This window comes from Dasypus novemcinctus, chromosome 20, assembly GCF_030445035.2.
Source record: "Dasypus novemcinctus isolate mDasNov1 chromosome 20, mDasNov1.1.hap2, whole genome shotgun sequence".
Lineage (NCBI taxonomy): Eukaryota > Metazoa > Chordata > Mammalia > Cingulata > Dasypodidae > Dasypus > Dasypus novemcinctus.
The window spans coordinates 5,201,372-5,224,649 of NC_080692.1; the positions used below are offsets into that span (position 1 = coordinate 5,201,372).

Below are 23,278 nucleotides of genomic sequence, written 5' to 3' on the forward strand. Positions count from 1 at the left end.
TTTAAACCTGTGGAATCATAATTCAATAGAAACTTGGCCATTGGGAGCGACCTGCAAATCTGCAATCTTCTTTCTCACCACTGATACCACCTGCTTATTTTTTTTTTTAAGAAAACAGTTTCTGAAATGGCATTAAAAATCAATTTCACCTTGAGCCATTCTGCAAATTTTACTTAGCAGATAAACTTTGAGGCTCCAAATATGTAAACAATTTACCTATATTAAGAAAGAGCAAAGTCATATATTGCATTTATCTTCATGTTGGACACAATGATTAGAAATCCCCATATCAGGAAATGATGAAAACAATTTTTCTTGATTGAGGTTTTACTGTGCAGGGTGAAAAAAACTAGTTTATACTGCATTTCAATCTTTATAATACAACTAATAAATGGTCTCATAATTGAGATACACAAAAAGCTACTTTTTGCCAAGCCAAGGTAAGCTTCATCACATTTTAAAAATTCATGTATAAAATAACAAGTATCAGTTCAAAATATAATTACTTTTTAAGAAGAACCTGCAGGAAATAAGAATTAAATTTCATGGGAAGGAAATGTCGTAACTGCCTGAAATACAGAAGACGCAATATTAATGTATTATGGGAACCATGATTAGGCACAGGTGTTGCCAGGGGTAATTTACTGTTGGGAGCAGAGGTCCTCAACATGGATCTCCTAATCTGTTTTATTAAGAGGTGTATCTCAAGAGCTTATTTCCCCTTTTCCTGACAAGCCAAAATACTTTACTGGTCCCACAGCCTTAGCCCTTTTAAAGAAGCACAATGGCCAGCCATTCTGGACTTTTAGAAAGGGCTTTCTGGACATTTTTCATCAACAGGATAAAAAACTTTAAGAACTACTGGTTCAGACACATATTCCTTATAATGGTCTAGACTGCTTCAAAATAGGAAATCAAGTTGTAATTAAAATTTTTTTATATTTAATTTTATACCTTAACTTTCTATATCATTCAGATGTCAATGTTTAATGAAAGTAGAAAATAGAGTATAAAATTTAGTATCAACTATTTGTCTCACATACAAGGTACAGCAAGTATTAAGCAGGTAAATAGAATGACAATATAATAACAAAAATAGAATTTGTATATTTGCCCAAATTGAATTAACTCTATTTCTCCATATTCAAGGTATAGGGCAAGTTGAATGTTTGATCTTGGCAACTGTTACATCATCCATTTAACACTTCTCATATAGTGAAGGAGGCATTTCTCTAATCACACAAACTTCTGAAGTACACATATGCTGATCTGTAAATAGTTTCCTTCCATGTATGGCATCCAAGAGAATGCTTCAAATTCTTCTGTGTGGCCTGGTGTCCCTCTCTTCAGAAATGTGAGTAATACAATTGGGTAAATTTTTGGAACATGAATTGTAAATTAACAAGGGTATAATCTTGATAATATGAAAAAATATTCACATTAGGAAAAAACGAAACTACAATTATTGTCAGTTCTATTTCCTGAAAATTCAGTTGAGGTAGCCTCTGCAAGTCACTGCTCCACATTTGCACACAGTTCTGACCCTCTTTTTGGCTGGGCTGTGGTCAATAGAATCTGAAGATATATCTCCAGAACCTGAATACATAGAAAAATACAGAAGAGAGGACAATTTAGAATGAACTTCAAATTTTCTATTAGTTTTAATGTAGCTAGCAAGTGTGCTTACATATTCAAGACCATCAAAGTTAACTCCCAGGGAGAGGCAGATTCCTTTTGTGTATATAAATAAATATGAATGCTCAGACAAACCACTATGGCTTGTCTTGAAGGGATGATATTAGCTAATAAAAGGTAAATTGCATGTTATTAGGCCATATTTGTGAGAACTGATTTTGAAATGATGAAACCTATTGGGAAAACCCAGTATACAATGACTCATTTTATGTACTGTTTAAAGAGCACATCAAGTGAGGTCAAGCAGTAATAATATGGAAAGGGCATGAGTCATAGAAAAACAAAGGAAAGAAAACGTGTGTGTTGTCAAAATGAAGTAGAATTAAATATTCTTTCTAAAAGTGAGATTCAAGTATGAATGGAGTAAGTTCACTGTAATTTAAACCATATTTTCTATCTTTTGACTATATATCTCTTAGTAAATCTTCAGAAATGTATACTAACAATTTTTTAAATGCCAAGTTATGGTACTGAGAAAAGATGTTTTAGTAATAAGCTCCATAATGGAAGTGAACAGTAGGGAGACAACATGATGTAGAAGAAGTGTTATTCAGCCTCAGGTCAGTCAGATTTCACATGTCATACTACATCGAGTTTCACAGCTTAAATTTTTATTTGGAACTGTTCAATATTTTCCTAACTATACTAAATTATGGAATATGCAAGAAGAAAGATCCAGTGAGTCATTCCAAGAAATCAAAATAAGCAGTTTTGGCCGTCAGATTACCTTTATTACTTCATGTAAAAAGACTCTTACAGCCTTAATTTTGTTCATCTTTAATATTTGTTTGGTCCAGGTGATGTGAGGTCTCTCTACTGGTTAGACTCTTCATATGGAAACAACACGAATGAAATGATATGAAAAACCATACCTTTCATTTGATAATCAAAAGTCAGCTCTTCTCCAGCATGTATGGTTCTTGTGGAAAATAATGCTATCCGGGGAAGACGAGTATCAAGGTTATCAATGAAAACATTGAACACCTGAAGATTTGGGTCACACTAAAAAAGAACATTAAAACCCATTTAAGTTAAAATGACATGCCACATAAAATTTTTAATTTCCCAGAGTACTAGTTTTTAAAGTTCTGATGGAAATTCAGTTGTGTAGAGGTCTTTGAGGCATGCACATTAAATAATATTATTTTCACTTACAGAAAATTTCAGACATGTATAAATGTAGAGAAAAATATAATCAATCCCCATTATCCACTATGCACCTTCAATATTTATTAACATTTTTCCAATCTAGTTTCATTGAGTCCCAGCTTTTATTTTCCTGGATAATTTTAATGTGAATCTAACATTTCACCTGTAAATATTTCAGTAAGCTATATACTGTAAAGAACTAGAATATTTGAAAAATCAGCACAGAAGAACTCAAATTTCATACTGGATAGTTTCATTGCTTAAACTTTATTTGAAAGTGTTTGATATTTTGATAACTCTACAGTAAATAATGGAATATGCAAGAAGAAAGATCCATTGAATTATCCTAATCAAAATGAACAGTTTAATTGTCCTTGAATAGAAACTATCCAGTACCTCAAATTTATCACTAAGAAAAAAAATTTAAGTAAAATTATAAACTAACAAGGGATTTAGAAGTTCTCTGGCACTGAAATACTAATCATAAACTAGTTTCTTGGTATAAAATCCATCAAAAAGTTTAACGCACTCTCCTTCCTTATTCTATCAGGTATAATAACTTACTGAGACAGATTTTCCTTTTACGTATAAACTGGAGATACTGTCAACCTCACCAGTCTAATGTTATTCTATATAGGTGGCATTTAGTTTAAGTGTACTATTACTATTCCCTTATTTCTGGAAACAGTTTTCATAGAGGATAAGATTCTAGAGTCAAGATTTCAGCTAGTCCTGTCTTTTCAGGACAGGCATGTTTTAACCTATACCTGTGCTCTCCAGTATGGTACTCACTTGCCACAAGTGACTATTTAAATTGATTACAATCTAATAAAAGTAAAAATTCAGTTCCTCAATTATACTAGCCACATTTCAAATGCTCACTAGCCATACATGGCTACTGGCTACCGTGCCAGGAAGTACAAATATAGATTATTTCCATCACCACAGAGAGTTCTCTTGGACAGATCTAGACAATTTCCCAATAAAAAGAAAAAGAAAAAGATTTCAGCTGTATCCTAAGAGCTTTTCAAACACTAATGGAAAATTAAGGAAGAATACTGATTTATAATTTAGAAAAATAGCACTAAATACTTCAATACCCCACAAATTCTTAAACATAAAAATGTTAACATTTTAAGAGAACACCTATTTATCTTTAGTCGTACATCCTAAAATTTAGGTGTGTTTACTTCTGTAAGACATCTGTATAGTTGGGTGTGATTCTTAAACTTTTACTGCTTACCTCCTTTGATTGTTAATTTCCTCCTCTAATATAAGGATAATACCTACCTTATAAAGTTTAAATAAAATAACATATATAGAGTCGTACAAAATGCATGGTATTTAGCAGGCACCTGAATATTTATTTTTCTAATACAGCCAAATACCGTGACCCAACAGAATAGGCCCTCTGATGAAAATACTTCAGAAATGTGAAGCAAGTTAGTAAAAGTATACATAGTTTAAAAATAATTTATTCTTCATACTATGGAAAATCACTAAAAACAGAGCTAGGCTGAATTATTAGTTCTCTCTATAGCTGAAGTATTTCTTACACTGTGATTCACAAAATGAGACACATTTCCGTATCGCGCTGCATCCACTGTGAACTCATCCGATTCATAATCTAGATCAAAAAGGTATGTGATTCCTTTGTTATCATATAACTGCCCCCTTCTTTCAGCTTCTTCACTTGTAATAACCTAAAAAGAAAAAAACTAAAGTATATTATATAGCTATTGCTGAACTGAAGAACACTCATTTATCAATTGGCAAAGCAATGGAAAACTAACAAACTTTTGAAAAACGATTTGCTAAGCATTATTAGTTATTATTATTGCCTACAGATGTTTAAAAAGTAAGAAATTCAAGTGTCATCAAAACTAACATTCACACAAACTACTCTAGAAAAGGTAGATAAAAGAGGTAGGAAAATGAAGGGAGAAGAAATCATGGTGCAAAAAAATTTGACTTTTAAAATAGGAGTTGAGACAACACAGCAGTAAACAGGCCGAAACACTACTTTATGATTAGAGTATTCACAAAGCTATATGACTATAGCTCTCTATAGGACATAAATAAATGCAAATGACTAAACTCTTTGACTAATCTCTCTACAGTTACAAATGGAAATGTTACAAATATAAGGAAAGAATAATTTCTACAAGATCTAGGATCCTGAACAGTGATAATAATCTGCCACTGTATAAAAATATTAGGATCAAAACAAGGATCTAATGTAATTTCAGAATTCTGGATGAATATCAATTATATTAATAGATGATCCAATCCCAAACAATTTTAAAAGCTGTTAGATTTGATAATGACCAGACACAGTTGCACGCGTGTCTTTCTAGTTACAGCTTAACCAAAGAGGCATGGTATGGAGGTGAAGAGCACTGGTTCTGGAGCCATGGCTTTGAATCCTGGCCCTTCTTTACTACTGTACCTTGTGTACTTACCTTGGTTAAGTTGCTCAATTTCTCTCTGTCTCGGGTTTCCTCAAGTATAATAATGGAGATAACAGTACTACCTTATGGAGTTGTTGAGAGGATTAATGAATTAATAAAACGTTTAGAATAGTATGTGGCAAATAGTAAATATTATCTATGTGTTTTATTTGGATAAAAATAAATTTGCTAGTATTTGTATGGTAATTTATAGAATACTCTTTACAGTTCAAAGTATCTGAGCTATTGGAACAAAGAGTCTGTCTTTTCTTATGGACACAATAAAATCTTTCATGTGCATTTTACAACACTTGCTCATAAAACATTGGTCTACTTTACAGTATCTTTCCTATTGATACACAACTGAGTTTTTCCAACTACACTTAACCATATTTGGTCAAATGGATGGAATCAATTATGACTTAAAAATTTCAAAATCAGTGTTTATATCTGATTTTCCTTCTTAGGACTTTTGTATAAAAATAATCACATATTAAAATTAATGAGGGACGCAGACTTGGCCCAGTGGTTAGGGCGTCCGTCTACCACATGGGAGGTCCAAGATTCAAACCCCGGGGGCCTCCTTGACCCGTGTGGAGCTGCCCATGTGCAGCACTGACCCATACAAGCAGTGCCCTGCCACGCAGGGGTGTCCCCCACGTAGGGGAGCCCCACGCGCAAGGAGTACGCCCCAAAAGGAGAGCCACCCAGCGTGAAAGAAAGTGCAGCCTGCCCAAGAATGGCACCGCACACACGGAGTTGATGCAGCAAGATGACGCAACCAAAAGAAACAGATTCCCGTGCCGCTGACAACAACAGAAGCGGACAAAAACAAGAACACGCAGCAAATAGACACAAAGAACAGACAACTGGGGGCGGGGAGAAATAAAAATAAATCTTAAAATAGATAAATAAATAAATAAAATTAATGAATGGCAGTTTTAATGACTATGAATGGATTTTTGTTGAAAGATGACTATATTAATTTCATTTGTTCATAGAAGTTTACATGTCTAACTATGGCCAGTGAACCCTCCTCCCAACCTTGAAAATGAATTTCTACATATCTGCAAATATTTCTACATATCTGCAAATGATAACATCAAAACATACTAAATATTTGTTACTGAGATAAGAAGGTAACTTTTCAAAACATAAATCTAACATACATACTATTTTCTGTGTGGTAAGTTGAACGTACCTCTCCAACATATTCCATGACAAAGCTCATTCTTTTAATCTTCACAAGGGTTTTTACACCCCAGCCACAGCCATTGCTAGTTCGAAAGATGCAAAGGGAATGCTGTGTGCCTTTTTGTACAATCCTATTGGGACAGTCAGGTCCACATTGACACCTTGAGTTGCATTCATAGATAGGGGTACCAGGGGGGATTTTAATTTGTTGGTTTTTATTATAAGCCAAAAGAACTCCAGCTTCAGCAGGACAACATTTCTCAAAGAAGCAATCTGTGCATGCACAACCAAAGGTGGCTTCATTTACTAAACTGATTCCAGGAGCTGGCTTGTATTCATTAATGTAGTAGAAGTCTGAAGGTGGGCCCTCTAAATCAACAGTATTTTCAACAAATATCATTCCTTTATGAGTCTTTCTTCTGTTGAGCTCATCTTGCCATCTCTGCAGAGCTATCCTTTGTTTAGCCTTCTTTACAATGTATTCAGCAATGGCAGGTTTCAGAGCTTTGTTATTGTCTTTCAGAGTTATTGCTTTACCTTTCTTTACCTGAGATAAATAGTTATGCTTGTCATTAGAGAATTGCTGAAGTAGTAATGGACACTTCAGATTTTGCAAAGGTTCCCAAGTATTTGTAGAATCTGGCCATCCTTTCCATTTTACGAGATAATATTCCATATCCTTAAAATATAAAAGAAAATGCAAGTATGATTATAATAGTCCCAATTATTTAATAGAATTAAATATCTTAAAGAGTAAGGTATTCATTATTTTTCTTAATAACAGCTAGGAATATGTAAAGTCACAGCTTTCTAAAAGAATTTTAAAATTTCATAAAATTTTATAAAAATGAAACATTTTCCTTTATATTATATATGTATAGAATTTAGATGCAGCAAAACATGTTTGATAATAGCATAACAGAGAAAGGTACTGGTGTTTATAAATATTTTACTAAACAGTGATTGGGATCAATAAAAACCATTTCTGACCATGGAGATAGGTGGTGCCAATGCTAACATGTCACAGTGTCCTTGGCCAGACAGAGATGCAGGTGTTCTCTAAGGTCCAAACCTTACCCTGTAGACTGGCTCAAGGGAAGCGCTGTCCAACACTGCCATGGAACTGACTACTGAGCACTTGAAATGTGGCTGGCTCAAATTGAGATGTGCCTTGAGTATAACACACCAAATTTTGAAGGCAGTACAAAAAAAGAAAATACCTCCAACATTTGAAAAATACTGGTTATGTGATGAAATGATATATTTTGGATCTACTGGCTTAAGTATATTAAGATTTCTTTTTACTTTAATGTGGTTACTAGAAAATTTTAAATTACTTATGTGGCTGACATTATCTTTCTTCTGCGCAGCACTGTTCTCAAGAACGCATGTGACCTATGTAGACTTAAACATGACTGGATTAGGTAGCAAGCACTCAGTGTACCAAAGAGTAAACAGTTTAATTCATTCTTCAGGCTCCTGGTGGCCACCAAGGTATTTGGAATCTTGCCTTCTCATCAGTGACTTAAGACAATGCCATGGGCATTAAGTTTCTCTTTAAAAAGGTAGTTAAGTGTGTAGAACAAAATTCTGAAGTAAAACACAATCTCTCAATTTAATATATTTTTTTGTTCTCTGGATTAATGACTAAGAAAAATCCACATGCCCTGGGGTAAATAAGATCATAAAATGCCTTTGAAATAGCGAAGTGATTAAAAACTGTTTTTAGTTGTCATTTTAATTCACAGATAATTGATAAAACCTTATTAATTGGGACACATTTGCTTTTCCTTGAAGATTTTCGTAAGTTTTCTTACAATAAAGTAAGGATGCCAGTGGCAGTCATTTCAATATTCGTAATTTATTCATATCAAATGACCCAGAAGGTCTAGGATGTGTGGTATGTGAAGCACTGCTGAGGCACAAAGTAGGCAAGGCGTACCACGAGGCAGCACTGGATTACTTAGCTAGTCAGAGAGCTCATCTCACCCCCACCATCTGCATCTGAATGTTTTATTATATTCTACTCAACAAGCAGTTGTTCTTGTGAATTAAAAGAACTTTGCTTCTTTGTGAAACTGGTCAACATGTTTTCTCTGTTTAAAAAATGTGGTTAGGTTATGGTGAGAATATTCATAAAAACTGTACTTCCTTTATATTTATTGTCACTCCAGGAAAAAGTAAGCCTAGACATACATTTAACTATTTGTTAAATTGAGGACTCACTGAAGTCTAAGGATTTATCCCTCCCAACTATCAGGGAACTACTACAATGTCACCAGTAAGGAGATCCACTTGGCAGTATGTAGTTACCTATTGCCCTTAACTATTATTAAAGTTCTTCTTTTTCTGATGCTAGAATAAAGCAAGGTAACCCTGGTCCTGTGTTTTCCTATGCTACAGCTTTCCCTATCACAGCCCTGGGTTATGCCAAAAATTGACAGGCAAACCATGAAAGACTATAAACACTGGCCTTAAGGCCGATAATTATTATTTAGAAAACTAGAAAACATCCTGCCATTGAAAATTATCGTATTAATTTAGCAAGACTTTTCTTCCCAAAATAACTTATTGTATTGTTTAATGTTGGATAAGTCACTGGCATCTTCAGCGACTAAGTTTTGTAAGTTAGTCTCATTGATACCTATAAACTTTATGAAAGGTACTATAAAGATTCTTAAAAATATGACTGCCTATGGCAAAAACAGTACAGAAATACAGTAATATTTTATTCCTACTTTGCAGATGTCTGTATTTTATTTTATATTCATGTTTTGCTTCTAAAATGCCCCCTCCCCAAAACTGCATTTTGAAAAATAAGATAATTCCACATAGAAAAGTCATTTTGACTCAGGACACAAATTCACTTAATCTGATGCCCTAAAATTCCAAGTAAAAGTCACAAAGTTCATAAGCCTTATGTATTATATCAGTAGCTCATTCTGATATGTAATCAACTCTTGATTACCTACAGAAATGGAGTACAGTGTTTAAAATGATCCACAAATCACCGCTGTGTAACTTGGAATGCATCATAAGAATTTTTTCTTAAAGACATTTTCTCCCACTATGATTGGCTTAGGTTAACATCTATGTTTTCACATCTGTAAGTATATATGAAAACTGTCCATAGGGGGCATGATGAAATAAGGTATCATAGCCTTTAGGAGTTAAAAAAATTTCATTGGGAAAAGAAGGGAATGACATGTGAAATAAATAGCAATGCCAGGCAATAAATTTTAAATGCCAAAACAAATAAGACAATAAATACCATTAAAGTAGAAAAAAAGAGGGAAATCAATATATAAGCCAGACAATCAGGAAAGGACACAAAAAAGAAGTAAAGCATACTAGACTATGAAGATTGAGAGAATTTGGTGTCAGGTAGGATGAAAAACACAAGCAAGACTCTGGAGCTAAGATCTGCATGAAGTATCCAGAAAGCAGCAAAGAGATGGATTTGGCTAGCTTTAAAGCTCAGAAAGCTGAAGCAAGAGCTAAAGCTCTAATAGCAACACAAGAGCAAATTTTAGATGGCCTTGAATACACATGTGGCTGAGGTTATTTATTTGCTTTATTTTAGGCCATGGTTCTTACAGTTCCTACAAACTATGGTGTTTCTGTGGGGAGCTTCATGAACTACAGATACATTGAACTCAGTCTTGTTAACCAGAACAATTTTACCAATCTTCTAATTTTCAAACCAATGAACCCCTCAGCCCTCACCTTCCTTGAGCCCTCTCACACCAGCCACTGCTGACCATTTCTTAGGCTTTGGTTCCTCACTCACTCCACATTCGCATTCCCTTTTGACCTCCTTTGCCTCGCCCACCACTCAAACAATGCAGATACTCAAGACTCAGTCCTTGGCCCCTTTTTTCACGCTAAACAAGTGTTCATCTAATGAAAGCTATGGACCTTCTCCTAACAAGACACATACTTAATATTTTGGGTAATTTTAGGATATCTGGATTCCAAGCTAAGAATTCTTACTCTAAATGCTCATCACCAATCCAATGGATTCAACTACTAATTTTATGCTGATGACTCCCACAATTTTATCTGCAGTCCCATATAGCCAATAGCCTAGTAGATATATAGTAGATTCTTAAAACAATCTATCCACACACAACTCCCCACTGCCCTTTCTCCACTAATTCATTCTGCACTGCCTGTCATGGTGAATCTTACCCTCATCTATCTACCCAGTCACACAAGCCACAAACCAGGAAGTCAGTCTCGACCAGGTCTTTTCCTCATGCCAAGCCATCATTAAGTTTCTTTAAATATATATATTTTTAATTAAAGTTAATAGATCACAAGGAATCTTTAAATACGTCTTGACCACCCCTTTTACTACAGCTTCAGTTACACTTCAGGCCCTTAGTTTCTGTCTGGATTATTACATTAATCTCCCCAAATGGTTTCCCTGACTTAAGACTGACAGTGCTGCAATCTGTCCTTCTTCACTAAAGTATAGAGTTTTCTTATAAAATTTAAAAAGTCACAAAACCAGCCACATTCTGTTACTCTTCCTTAAAACTGTTAATGGCTCCCTGACTACAAACAGAATAAAGCTCAAACTTCCTATTTTAACAAAGGCCATTCCTGATCTGTCCCTGCTGCCTTTCTGGCTCAGGCCCCATCTTGCTTCCCATTCACACACAACCCTCTCGCCACACTGAACCACTGCTAGTACCCGAACATGCCAGACCTTTCCATATCTTGCTGTTGGTCACAAAATTCTAATCGGAATGGCTTCTCCCCTCTGCCTAATGAACCCTTACTTAATTCAGTCTCATTTGTGTGTAGAAAAACTTAGTTATCTTTTAAAACTCAGCTCAAACTTCACCTGTTCCCTAAGTTTTTCCCACCTCTTTTGCCCAAGGAGAATGGATCACTGCCAATCCCCTTACATTCCCACTTCTAATCTAAACTATAAGCCATTTGTTGGGAGAGATGGAATCTTATTCTTGGTTATTACCAGAACTTAGGGCAACTGCCTAACATATCTTAGACTTGGACTAAATTTTCTGAATGTTTAACAAAAATATGACTACCAAGTATATGTAACGTAACAACCACAAGAGTAACTACATGAATCCTTAAAGAAATACAAGCTGTTCAATTTAACCAGGATAGCAGTTCATGCTTTCACATTAATATTTGTTTTATCATCTGCCAACGAGCAAGCCCCAAAACTTCAATATATATGGGAGGACAAAAATAAATAAATAAATAAATAAAATTCTATCTTTCATCAGCTTATTTTTTCTTAAAAATTTAGAAATAATCACTGTTATTCAATATTAGTGGAAGAAGTCTGGATCTGATTAAGAAAATGCCAGTGTCCCATGGGAACACAATTTTGAGCACTATGGTCAATGGATAGCCACCGGATTCCCATGTGGCAAGGGACAGTAGGAACTGAGACCTGGGTAGAGGCCCAGCACTGACACATATCAGCCGAGTGACCTCGGAAAAGTCATTTCTTGGAGCTCTTTTTCCTGATCTGTAAAATCTGGGTTTTAGTCCAACAACTTCTGTTATTCTAGCTCATAAAAAACCACTCCAGGTACATGTGATCTTTTAGGACAATTAATCTTTTATTAGTATTATGTGGAAAATTGTCAATTTGTGCCATGCAGAAACAATTACCTGGCTACTCCAGGAAGTAAAAGCTTTGGGTAATAACTGAGCTTAGTTTACAGGAGACGCCCACCGATGGGGTTCTTGTTCCTGCACTAGGCCTGTTAATAAAGAACATTTACAGGAGTACTGAGACCTGTCTGGAGGAAGGGGCAGGAACACCGCTGCAGAAAAGCACACAGCGCCGAGACCATGCCCTTGAAGCTCAGCTGGACCCCAAGGCTCACTCGCAATAGTGGCGACCCTGCTGTTACCCTGTTAGCAGTCTTCCTTCTCTCAAGCTGGCTACCTCAGACCTCATCTATTTCCTCAAGGCCTCTACTTCACACCCTGCGTTATGTTCAGCAGCATATGACCTCTGTTCTGAACGCAGAGGGAAAACAAGCCATGCATAAATTCCCTTAATTCCCAGCCTTACACAGACATCCGCCTGGAGAAGGCGGATGCAGACACAAGAGGTGGACTTCCCCCATCAATCATCACTTGTCTCCTGTGTATTTTCAGTTTCTCCCTCTCTACTGGGTCTCACCAGCATTTAAACTCCCCATTTTTAAAACAGTAAAATTAAACCAAACCTCCTTTGAAACATAGATGCTTGTATATGTAAGGAATTTCTAAGAGACACAAGGAATTGGTGAGAGTAAAAAAACCAAGAGATTAACTAGGTCATGGGTGGAGACTTGTTTTTAGTATTCGGCCTTTTGCATATATTACCTACTCAAAAATTTTCACATAAAAATGTAAAAATCATAAATACCCTTGTGCTCTACACAGCCCTCTCCTCTCTCTTTCCTCAAAGCTAGAATTCCTGACAGAGTTGTCTGTACTATTTGGCTGTACATTCTCACTTCCAATTTATTCTTTAATCCATTTTATTTTGCCGCCTTCTTTCCACGGCACAGAAACTGCCTTAAGGGCACTGAGGACCCTTGTGCTGCTAAATCCACCAGGTTCTGTGCAGCTCTTCTTTGACTCACAGGTCACTACTCTTGTTTGCTGACATTATCACTTCCTTAGCATCCATAATTTACTCTTTGGGTTTTCTTCCTACCTTTCTAACCTCTTTGGCAGTTCTCCCTGGGAGTGCCCTTCACGACTCCTCAGGGCTCATCCTCAGCTCCTGCTCCTCTCTTCCCAGGCTGCCTTGCTGGACTACTCCAAATACCTCCTGACCGTCCCCCATCCACTCTTGCCACCTTTAATCCACTCACACACAAAGGCCAGAGGAATTTTTCAACACACACATTTCACCTGGTCACTCCCCTGCTTAAACCTACTAAAGAGTTCTCCATTGCTCTTGAGCTAAAGTGCAAAATCCTTTTCTTGGCCTGTAAGGAGGGTGCTTCCTGGTCTTGCCTATCTCTCCAGGCTCACCTCACTTGCCCTCGTCCCTATGGCCACCCACGCCAGCCTTCTTTCTTCTCCTTGAAGAGACTAGGTTTTCTTCTGCCTCCAGGCTCTCCCCTACACATCTTTTTATTCCTAAGTATGAGGTTTAAACACAATCTCAGGAATACCTGCCCAGGACTTCCAAGATACGCCAGATCTTTGCCACATTAGCACTTAACTATAACTGTTGTACAAAAACATTTAAGGTTTTTCTACTCATTTAAAGATAAGTCCCATGATATCAGGGACTGTGCTCCAGCATTAGCCACTGCTTGAGACCCTTAGAGCCGAGCAAAGGAGACTGGTCTGTGTCTCACAAGCATGCGCTGTGTTAATGACTGGGTAAGTGGATTCACTCCCACTCACTATCTTCCTGCTGATTACTTTAAAATCTGTTTCCAGTTAGAACCTCCTTTTGACTTAAAGCCACGTATCTAATCCTCTAATGATCACACCAGACTTAAAATGTACTTACCCTTCCTCTCCAACCCAATTGCTCCTCTTCCTATATTCCTGGATCTTCTCAAACATTATCAGCATCTCTCCCACTGCCCAAATAGCAGGACGTGGCCCTTTCACTGCCTGAAACCACCCCCCTGCCCGCACCAAACCTCAGACTTACTTCTCTTCACATCCACTGTTCCTAATTTGACTTGGGCACCTCCATTTCTTGTCTTTATTACTACAATTGCCTTTCGGAACTTGTAGCAGTGCATGTGGCATTCCGCTCCTCACCAATCCACTTTCCTCACTGCAGAGAGAAAATCCTCTGAAGGCCAGCTATGATTGTGTCACTCTTAAAACCTTCTGACTCCTCACTGCCATAGGATGCTGGAAGATCTTCACTCATCCTCGTTCCTCCCCATTCCCATCTCCTACCACCCCATTCTTTTCATGGGAGCCATACTGAATTATACTCCTTTTCTTAGGGCTCCAGCTAACATCACTTCCGGGAAGCTCTTCATGACCTGGCCTAGATGCAACTCCCACAGATCTTATAATAAGTGCCACAGCACTTATTATGCCAAACTGTAAGGGAGTATTTACTTGTCAATCTTTCTCACTAGTGTGTGAATTCCTTAACGTGAGGAGCAGATTCTTACTAATCTTTATATTCCCAGTGCTAATGTAGTACCTGACAGAAGAAACTCAAATATTTGCTGACTGAGTCTCTGGGAAAAAGAAACAAGAGATATTAGTCAATGGCTTGCTCGTATACTCTAGCATGAAGCTATGAAGATCTAGTCTACTAGTGATAGTGGGAACTAGAAATGATTGAAGCAAAAGACAATTCAATTCATTAACCACTAAATAAATACCCATTATGTAACTAGAAACTCCAGTAAAACCAAGTCCTGGGGCTCAGATAGTTGACAATTTTTCAGGGAAGATTTGACAAACAGAACTATAAAATGTGACAAGTTCTAGAATAGTGACAAGAGCAGTGCAATATAAGTCTGAACATGAAGCAATGAATTCCACTGGAGGTAAGGAAGGGAGGAAGGTTCTACAAGAAATGGAAACCTCTGAGCTGCATCTTGCAGACCAAGCAGGATTTTGCCAGTGAGGGGAGAAGAAACAGTATTCCAAAGAGGGAACTGGATGAGAAAAGCAAAGGGGCTCAAAGGTGCATGATGTGTTCAAGGAGTCAGACTATAAGTTATGTCAGCTTTTAAGCTCTGTTCCCAATGCTTAGAACAGTACCTGGCTCATAGCAGGTGCTCAGTAGATCTTAGCTAAATTAAAGAATCTACAAGGATTTCAATGTGGATAGAAAGTAGAATAAGAGAAAGCAGGATGAGTGCAAAGGCTGTAAAGATGGTTGGTGGTCCGATGACAAGGAACCTCAATCCCATGCCAATGTGTCTCAGGCATGAAGATCATGAAAGCATAAAGGTCTAAAGCCAGGACCTGATGCTCCTGGAGAGGCATATCAGACACCTCTGATGATATCATGGCCCATGTTATTGAGATAGTGCTCTTTTATGGGCTAACTGGAGGGTAGCAACAAAGGAAAAGGGTGCAGTCATAAAATGGGGAACTTCCCTGAAAATGTAAAAGAAAAATAAAGAGAAACAAAGAAAACCAGTGGAAGGGTATGGAAGCAATACAGTCTTATAGATTAAATAATCTGTGCTAGGTAAGAGAAATGAGGGATATGAGCTGGGGTGTTGGGGGCATGGCTGAGCCAAAACAAGAATGCTGAATCCAAAATAAGAAATCAGCTAGACTGACGAGAAAAATTACAGAGAAACAAAACAATAAAAACTATCAAAAACTAAATGACAACACTCAGAATTTAGCGTAAAAAAGAACCTTGGTAGCTCCTTCAATGTAAACCCAAACCCCCTAAGTAACTTTGTCTGTGATGAGAGACAGGTACAGATGGATTTATCATAAGCAACTGGTGTTTGTTTCAGGACTGGGATTAAGGGAGGGTTTCCTGCACAGTCTCAAGGTTAAGTAGCCTGCATTCCATTGTGCAACCTGCTCCCTTAGCAATCAGAGACCAAGCTGTGAATAAAGCTGACTTGTTATACCTTTCAGTATTACAATAACCTCTGTTATTTCAATGAGAGCTAGCTGAAAATGCCCCCAAAGGGATACCAGATACCAATAACTACAAATGGGAAGGTAAGGAAACTAGTTAGAAGACGACAACTATACTACAGACTAGAGCCTAAACTTTAACAGGAATAAACAGGGAAAGACAGAGAGGCAGAGATTACACAAGCTCATGCCCTCTCAGATTTAGAGGATAAGAAGGAAGCAAGAATTTAAAGAAGTTTGAAAGATTTAGCCTAGGTCACTGGGAATATGATGATTCTAGGAACCAACATGGGGAACAGTAGAGCAGGATCCAAATTTGGGGAAGGAAATAGGTAGAGTTGTGCACACGCTGAATTTGGGTAACTTTAAGGTATCTGGTTCAAAATGAAGCCCAGGAAGAGGTCAGGCCTCAGAAAGATTTGGAGTCATGAGCCAAACAGATTATGAGCAGCAATCATTGGGAAAGAGGTCATCTACAGAGCAACTGCCAGGTGAGAAGAGGGCCAAGGACGGAGCTTTGGAGGAAAGATGAACAGGAGACATCAGAAAGAACAGGAAGAAAACTAGGTGGAAAGGAATAGGGACGGGGTAACAATAACAGTGAACATTCATGTAGCAATCACCACATGCCAACTACTGTTCTAAGCCTTATCTATATCAACTCATTTAATGCTCTTATTAACTCTAAGGGAGGGGTACTATATTGTCAGTTCATGCATGAAGAAACTGAAGGATAGATAGGCTAAGTAACTCACTGAAAGTCACACAACTAATGAATGGAAGAGCCAAAATTTGAATCTAGGCAGTCTCTCCATAGACAAGAGAGTAAGGCGTAGTCAATAGTGTTGAATGTTGCAAAGAAGCCGAGCAGAGTAAGATTGCAGGTCTTTAAATCTGGCAATTAGAAGGTCATTGATGGGGGCATAAATCAGAATAAAATGGGTTAAAAAGTTAATGGGACGTAAAAAGACAACCCACAGAATGGGAGAAAATTTTTGCAAATTATGTATCTGGATAAGGGATTTATAACTAGAATACAAAAAAACCTATTACAATTCATCAATAAGACAAACAAGTCAGTTAAAACAATGGGCAAAGGACCTGAATAGATAGTTCTCCAAGAAGACACACAAGCGTAAAGAAAAGTTGCTCAACACCAAGGAAAAGCACATTAAAACCACAATGAGATACTACTTCATATCCCTTAGGATGGCTATTATTTAAAAAATGGAATTTGTGCTGTCTAGGATGTGAAGAAATTAAAACACTCGTATGTTGCTGGTAGGACTGCAGTATGTTATAGCTGCTGTGAAAAAACAGTTGAGCAGTTCCTCAAAGTGGTAAATCTAATAGTTACCATATAACCCAGCAGTTTCACTCCTAAGTATATACTCAAGAGAAATGAAAACATAGGTCCACACTGAAAACTGTAAAAATATTTATAGCAGCATTAATCATAATAGCCAAAAGTGGAATATCCATCAACTTACGAATGGCTAAATTAAATTTGGCACATACATACAATGAAATAGTATCTGGCAATAAAAAGGAAGTACTGATAAATGCGTCAACATAGATGAATCTTGAAAACATGCTAAGGGAGAGGAGCCAGTCACAAAAGACTGCATATTCTTTGATTTATATATGTCTAGAATAGACAAATCTCTATATAGAGAGAAAACAGATTAGTAGTTTCCTAGGGCTGGGTTAGCAGGGTTATGGTTTAGGGGTGTGGGGTTTCTTTTTGGGATAATGAAAACGTTCTAGAATGGATTGTGATGATTGTTGCACAACTCTGAATACACAAAAAGCTTTGAATGGCACACTTTCAAATAGGTGAATTACATGTTATGTGAATTATATCTCACTAAAGCTGTTCAAAAAAGTTAATGGGAAATAAAATAGAAGGAAAAGAAAGGAAATACTTGCTTGAGGAGGGAGGTAAGGTCAAACCAAGATTTTTGAAGGTTGGAGAAGATCTAAGTATGCTTATAGACTTAGATACATCAGTGAAAAGGAGAGCTTGATACAAAAATGGGACACCACAGACTAAGCAAAGTCATAGAGGGGATGAATAGGAATTTTAAAAAGAAACATGGTCATCCCTCTGAGAGTAAAAATGAGTGAAGATGCATATAGCTGGTTATGAAGGAAGCTGAGACTTCATACTTGAAGGGTCCTATTTTTCAGTGAGGTAGAAGAGGAGCTCTTCAGTTGAAGATGAACGTGTCTGGAGTAGAGCTGAAGTTCAGAAAAGTAATAAAAGTTGGGAAAATAGCTGCCAGGAATGGGAAAACAAAGCAATGGATAAAAACCTATTAAGTAGACTTGAGCAGTATGAGAATAGAAATCACAAGTCTTAATGGACTCGATATGCATGATTATATGATATTTTCAGCTAGATTCATCAGTCCAGAGCTTATAAACTGAAATGGCAGATGACTGAGCTTTTTAGAGGTCGGGGTCAGTAAGTACAGGCAAAATGTTTGATTGTAAGATACCAATGAGTGGGGAAATCAGTGATGCCAAAGCAAGATGATATTTCAAAGGAAGAATTGCACTTAGTGACTGCTTTGATATGGAAGGTGAAGGAGAAGGAAAATAAAGAATTAAATAGGATTCTTGAATTCATTAATCTAGAAGAACCATCAGATTATGACCAAAGCAAAGTTCCTGGAGAGAGAGACAGACTATGAAGAGATCAATTACTCAATATAATTCTTAAGTTTTAGACTGAAAAAGTTTTGTAGGAGAACAACCTGTCTCATTTTTAAGAGGAGCAAAGTGAGTCCTAGATAAGTTACATGGCTCTACTGAAGTCATAAGGTACTAACACAAGGTGAAGAATTACTGTGAGCTCCAGGCCCTCTATTACACCACAGGGCCTCACTAATATCAGGGGGAGTTAGACATGATGGCAGGAAATACAAATAGTGATGCTTCCTGAGGAGATTCGGTAACACTAAAATTTGTTTGAATCCCAGGTTCACTTCGGTGACAGTAGGGAAATATCCAGGAGCAAAATGAATGACTGGAGCAGCCAATCTGAGATAAAAGATTTTGCTCTGGTAATCCACACAGAGATAATCAAGAGTTGGATGTAGAGTAATATAAGCATTTAAAAATAATCTAATGCATTTTATCCTTCAAAATCGTCTCAAAATTATTTGGCAATAATTAAATATAAATTTATCATGTTTTAGAGTTTTAATTATAAAGAAAGTGTGCTTATATTTAAGGTTATCTTTGTTACAGAAATATGAAATACTGAATTGAAGTCTGATCGGTTCTCTTTTAAGGGGCTAGATATTTGCCTTACCTTTACTACCTTGTAGTCACACAAGTATTCCACCTCATAATTGTTTAGATTCCTTTTGGTGATTCCAATGGATTTACATGTGAGCTTTTCTTTTCTACATAATTCCTGAAGAGTATCAAGTGAAACTAGGCAAGGCACACACCAAGCTACAATAAGAAAATAGAATTCTTTACTAATGAAATAGCTACTCAATTAAAACAAAAAAGAAAATAAAATCTTAAAACTTCTATATCCCCACCCTTCAAGTGGCAATTTACAGCACTAGAAATTCATTTTGACAAGAAACCAATTATGCCTCTTTAAGAAAAAGTTAAGCATTATAGACTATTTTGGTAAATTGATCTTCTGGATTTCCTCATAGGTCTCTATCCTACCATGCTTAACTGATGTCAATTAATTTCTACTAAGCCACTTGAACAAAATGTTTCAGGTCTGCAAGTTTAAGATTACATATAGATGCAAAGGTCAATAGAGATAATATTTTTGTCTTTTCTGTTTATATATTCTACAAAGCATATTTGAATACTATGAATGGAGACCAAATAAAAATCTCTAGGATGTTATAATTATGCATTATACTGTACATAGAATATAACTTTCAATAAAACAGATCGCTAGGACATTATTTACTATTGTTGGAAATATATCTAAAGTACGTTTTAAAACACAATCTGATAACTCACTAAAAAGTAACTTTTTTCCTAAATGGACAATAGAAACTGAAATCTAATCCAAATATATCTATAGTTACAAAACACATTTTATGTCCTGCTTTTCCCACTTTGGAATGTTCCATGAAATTTTAACTCAACTCATTGTTTTGCCTGTTTGCGATGTTATTATCATTAAGTTGAATAAACGCAAGAGCTATAATAAATATAGAGAGGATGCTGATCTTTGCAATACTCATTTCATGTATTGTTTTTAAAAGCCAAGTGTTACAAAAGAGAGCATTCAATTTATATAATCCATATCCCAAATTTAAGGAAAATCAGACCTACTCATAATCAAAAGAATTAACCTTACAGAAGCCAGAAACTGAACTGGGTTGCAGATTTCACCTAAAATATCTGCAAGCCATGTGCGACAAAACTGCACTTAAAATCTAGTATTAACACAAAACTGATGTTTAGAAATGTGTAATAACTTGGGGTTTGGACTAGGATGAGAGTAAAGCACCAGAGGGGGCCGGAGTTCTCTGCCCTAAACTTTGCTGGGCCGCAGATGCACTGAAAAAATGTGAGGGCCGGAGTAGACTAGGGTTAGCAAACACAACACAGCAGTTAACTGAAGCGTTCCTTGGCTGCTCTCCAAGGTAGCTGTGATAACCTTTTCTGTTTTGGGCAATTTCCAGGGAGGAGGGAACACAGCTGCTCAAAATTTACTACTTCTCTTCCACGTCCTCTCCAAATCACCAGGGTACTGACTTGATTGTACCATTTCCACCAACCTCCTTCCTTCTAAAAACTCATAATTCTAAATTAAGAAAATGAAAGGTCTATTTTCTCTAAAATTTAGGGGGAGGGGTTGCTTTGCTTTGGGGTAGGTCAGTGGTAGAGCAGAAATGATCCCCTAAAGCCCTTACAGCTGAAACACGTGCGGATGTTTTGTGTGAAGTTAGCCTCCCTGTGCTGGCCATGTGCGGAGGAGGATCGTCGTCACTATCCACTCAAGGTGTATTTGTGTGCTGTCCCTACACTTTTTATCCCTACAAGTTAAAGTAACATGAGGACTCCAGACAAAGCCCTGGATGGAAATGCTATTTTTGAGAATAAAAAAGCATTTAATACAGAAAATAGAAAAAACCGCAAATATCTGGTAAAAATTCCGATACTCTAATCACGAAAAAAAAGAATTCAGTGACAAGATGAAATGTTTCCTCACTACCACAGAAAACGTACACTAACTTACACTACCGCCTGCCATTGCTTATGGAAGAAAAACTCAGGGATTATGCGTTCACAGTCCATCTGAGTGGAGAGAAGTGCTTGAAAACGCCTTTAAATTCTAGAACGCATAAGAAGTTCCAGCCTTTCGGATCGCGCGCACACACACGCCTTCGGCATCTAATTCTTGGGCGTCCGCTTGAACTCCACGCGAGTTCCTGGGGGGCTAGAAGTGACCGGACACCACGGGAACATTCCCACGCGCCTTACGGGGTACCCTCCAACGAGGAACTCACCTCTTGCGCGCCCCAAGCGGGCGCATCCGCATTCTAGCCTTTCTCATCTTTCAGGTTTCAGCCTGGTTTCTCTGATGTTAAGATTAAATTTACACTACCTTCATTTTCCACTTCCCAGTTAAAATACCAACACAACGCAAACATCCCGCCCAAACCACCACAAAGAAGTCAAGGCGCGACCTGCACACAGGACCCCGACCCCGGGTTACCCGCGGAACGCCCCCAAATGGGCCCGACCCGGCTGCCGCCTTCGGGCCGTCGAGGAGTCGGGTGCCCTCGGGCTCGCCGGCGCCCCGGCGGGGTCCCCGCGACCCCACAGCCCAAGGGCGCGGGGCTGCCCGGCGGGGGGAGGCAGAGCCGGGGCCCAGCGAGCAGCTCCCGCTTTCCCGGCCTCACCTCGGCGCGACTCGGGCCCGGCCGCCGCCATCTTGCGGACTCCCATTCAAACTGGCGCGGGCCGCGGGGTCGCCCGCCTTCGCCCCGCCCCCGCCGCGGGTTCGGTCGGGTCAGCAACAGCGGCGCGCTGACGTCACCGCGGCGGTCAGGCGGCGGCCTTGCGCGTGCGCCGTCGGGCGAGGGAGCTGGAGTGGCGAGGCGAGGGCTGAGGGAGTGGGGGGCCGGTGGGGGCCCGCTGGGGTCGCCGCAGCCCCGTCCGGAATGTCGGCGTCGCGCTTCGAGCTGGGCCTCTGCCGCTGGGCCCGCGTCGCGAGAATCCTCAACGGACGTGGCACGCACACCCCGGCGCCGGGGACGTGGGGCGCCTCCGCCAGCCCCTCCCCGGCCTCGGAGCCGCGGGCGAGTTGGGAACGCGTTTGGGTTTGTTTTCGGTGCCGACGCTGGTGGCCCGACCTGTGGTGCCGATGGGACCCGGCAGGTGCGTCTCACGCTCCCAGGGGACTCCGGCTGCGTGCCGCACCCGCGAGTGCGCGTCCAGCCGACAGCCTGCACCACGGATCCCAGGAGAGTATTTGGCGAAGGCTTTTGTAGAAGGCCATTTGACAGCCACCAAGAGTTTTCTTCTTTTTAATTTATATTAAAAAATTAGTCAAATATTTCAAACTATCATGTATAAATTTGAAATACTGGAAATAAACGTCGCACGTTAAGGACAGGTTAAGTACTGTCTAGCCACCTAAAAAAGATATCTTAGAAGTTGTTAGAATGGGAAAGTGTCCATGTGGAATCTGAGCCTCCTCTTGACATAGAGGTGCAATGGACACAACCAATCCAATGTCCACATAGAAGAGGTGGCATTGGATTGGGAAAAGTGGACATGGTGGACGATGGGTATGGGGAAGGGCAGGAAGAGATGAGAGGTGGGGGCGTATTTGGGACGTGGAGCTGCCCTGGATGGCGCCTCGGGGGTGATCACCGGACATCGTGGATCCTCACAGGGCCCACTGGATGGAATAGAGGAGAGTATGGGCCATGATGTGGACCATTGTCTATGAGGTGCAGAGGTGCCCAAAGATGTACTTACCAAATCCAATGGATGTGTCATGATGATGGGAACGAGTGTTGTTGGGGGGGGAGAGGGGGGGTGGGGTTGAATGGGACCTCACATATATATTTTTAATGTAATATTATTACAAAGTCAATAAAAAAAAAAAAATGGGAAAGTGTTTGATAAGCCAAAACCCCAACCCCCCCCCCCCAAAAAAAAGCCCAAACCCGCAATCCCTTACAAAATGTAGTTACAAC

The 23,278-nt window shown here is 38.6% G+C and overlaps 1 protein-coding gene across 2 annotated transcripts; it reads right to left on the reverse strand.

Moving 5' to 3' along the window:
• Positions 1-309: 309 nt before the first annotated feature.
• Positions 310-22,085, reverse strand: SUV39H2 (SUV39H2 histone lysine methyltransferase). 2 transcript variants are annotated; one of them, XM_004450985.5, is made up of 6 exons: positions 21,974-22,085; positions 19,396-19,541; positions 6,496-7,167; positions 4,401-4,547; positions 2,568-2,697; positions 310-1,596 (listed from the first exon to the last, which is right to left on the reverse strand). In XM_004450985.5, exons 1-6 carry the CDS (start codon positions 22,017-22,019, stop codon positions 1,490-1,492), a joined length of 1,248 nt encoding a protein of 415 aa, XP_004451042.1. In that variant the 5' UTR covers positions 22,020-22,085; the 3' UTR covers positions 310-1,489. The 2 variants fall into 2 exon arrangements, with proteins under 2 accessions (XP_004451042.1, XP_004451043.1); XM_004450986.4 differs by lacking the exon at positions 19,396-19,541 and having other exon boundaries at positions 21,974-22,059.
• Between the last annotated feature and the right edge of the window lie 1,193 nt (positions 22,086-23,278).

Coding starts and splice junctions, on each gene's coding strand:
- SUV39H2 (XM_004450985.5), bottom strand. CDS start 22,019: ATGGGAGTCCGCAAGATGGCGGCGGCCGGGCCCGAGTCGCGCCGAG. Junction 19,542..21,973: donor CGGGCCCGAGTCGCGCCGAG/GTGAGGCCGGGA, acceptor TTCTTATTGTAG/CTTGGTGTGTGCCTTGCCTA. Junction 1,597..2,567: donor TTTTGATTATCAAATGAAAG/GTATGGTTTTTC, acceptor CTATGTATTCAG/GTTCTGGAGATATATCTTCA.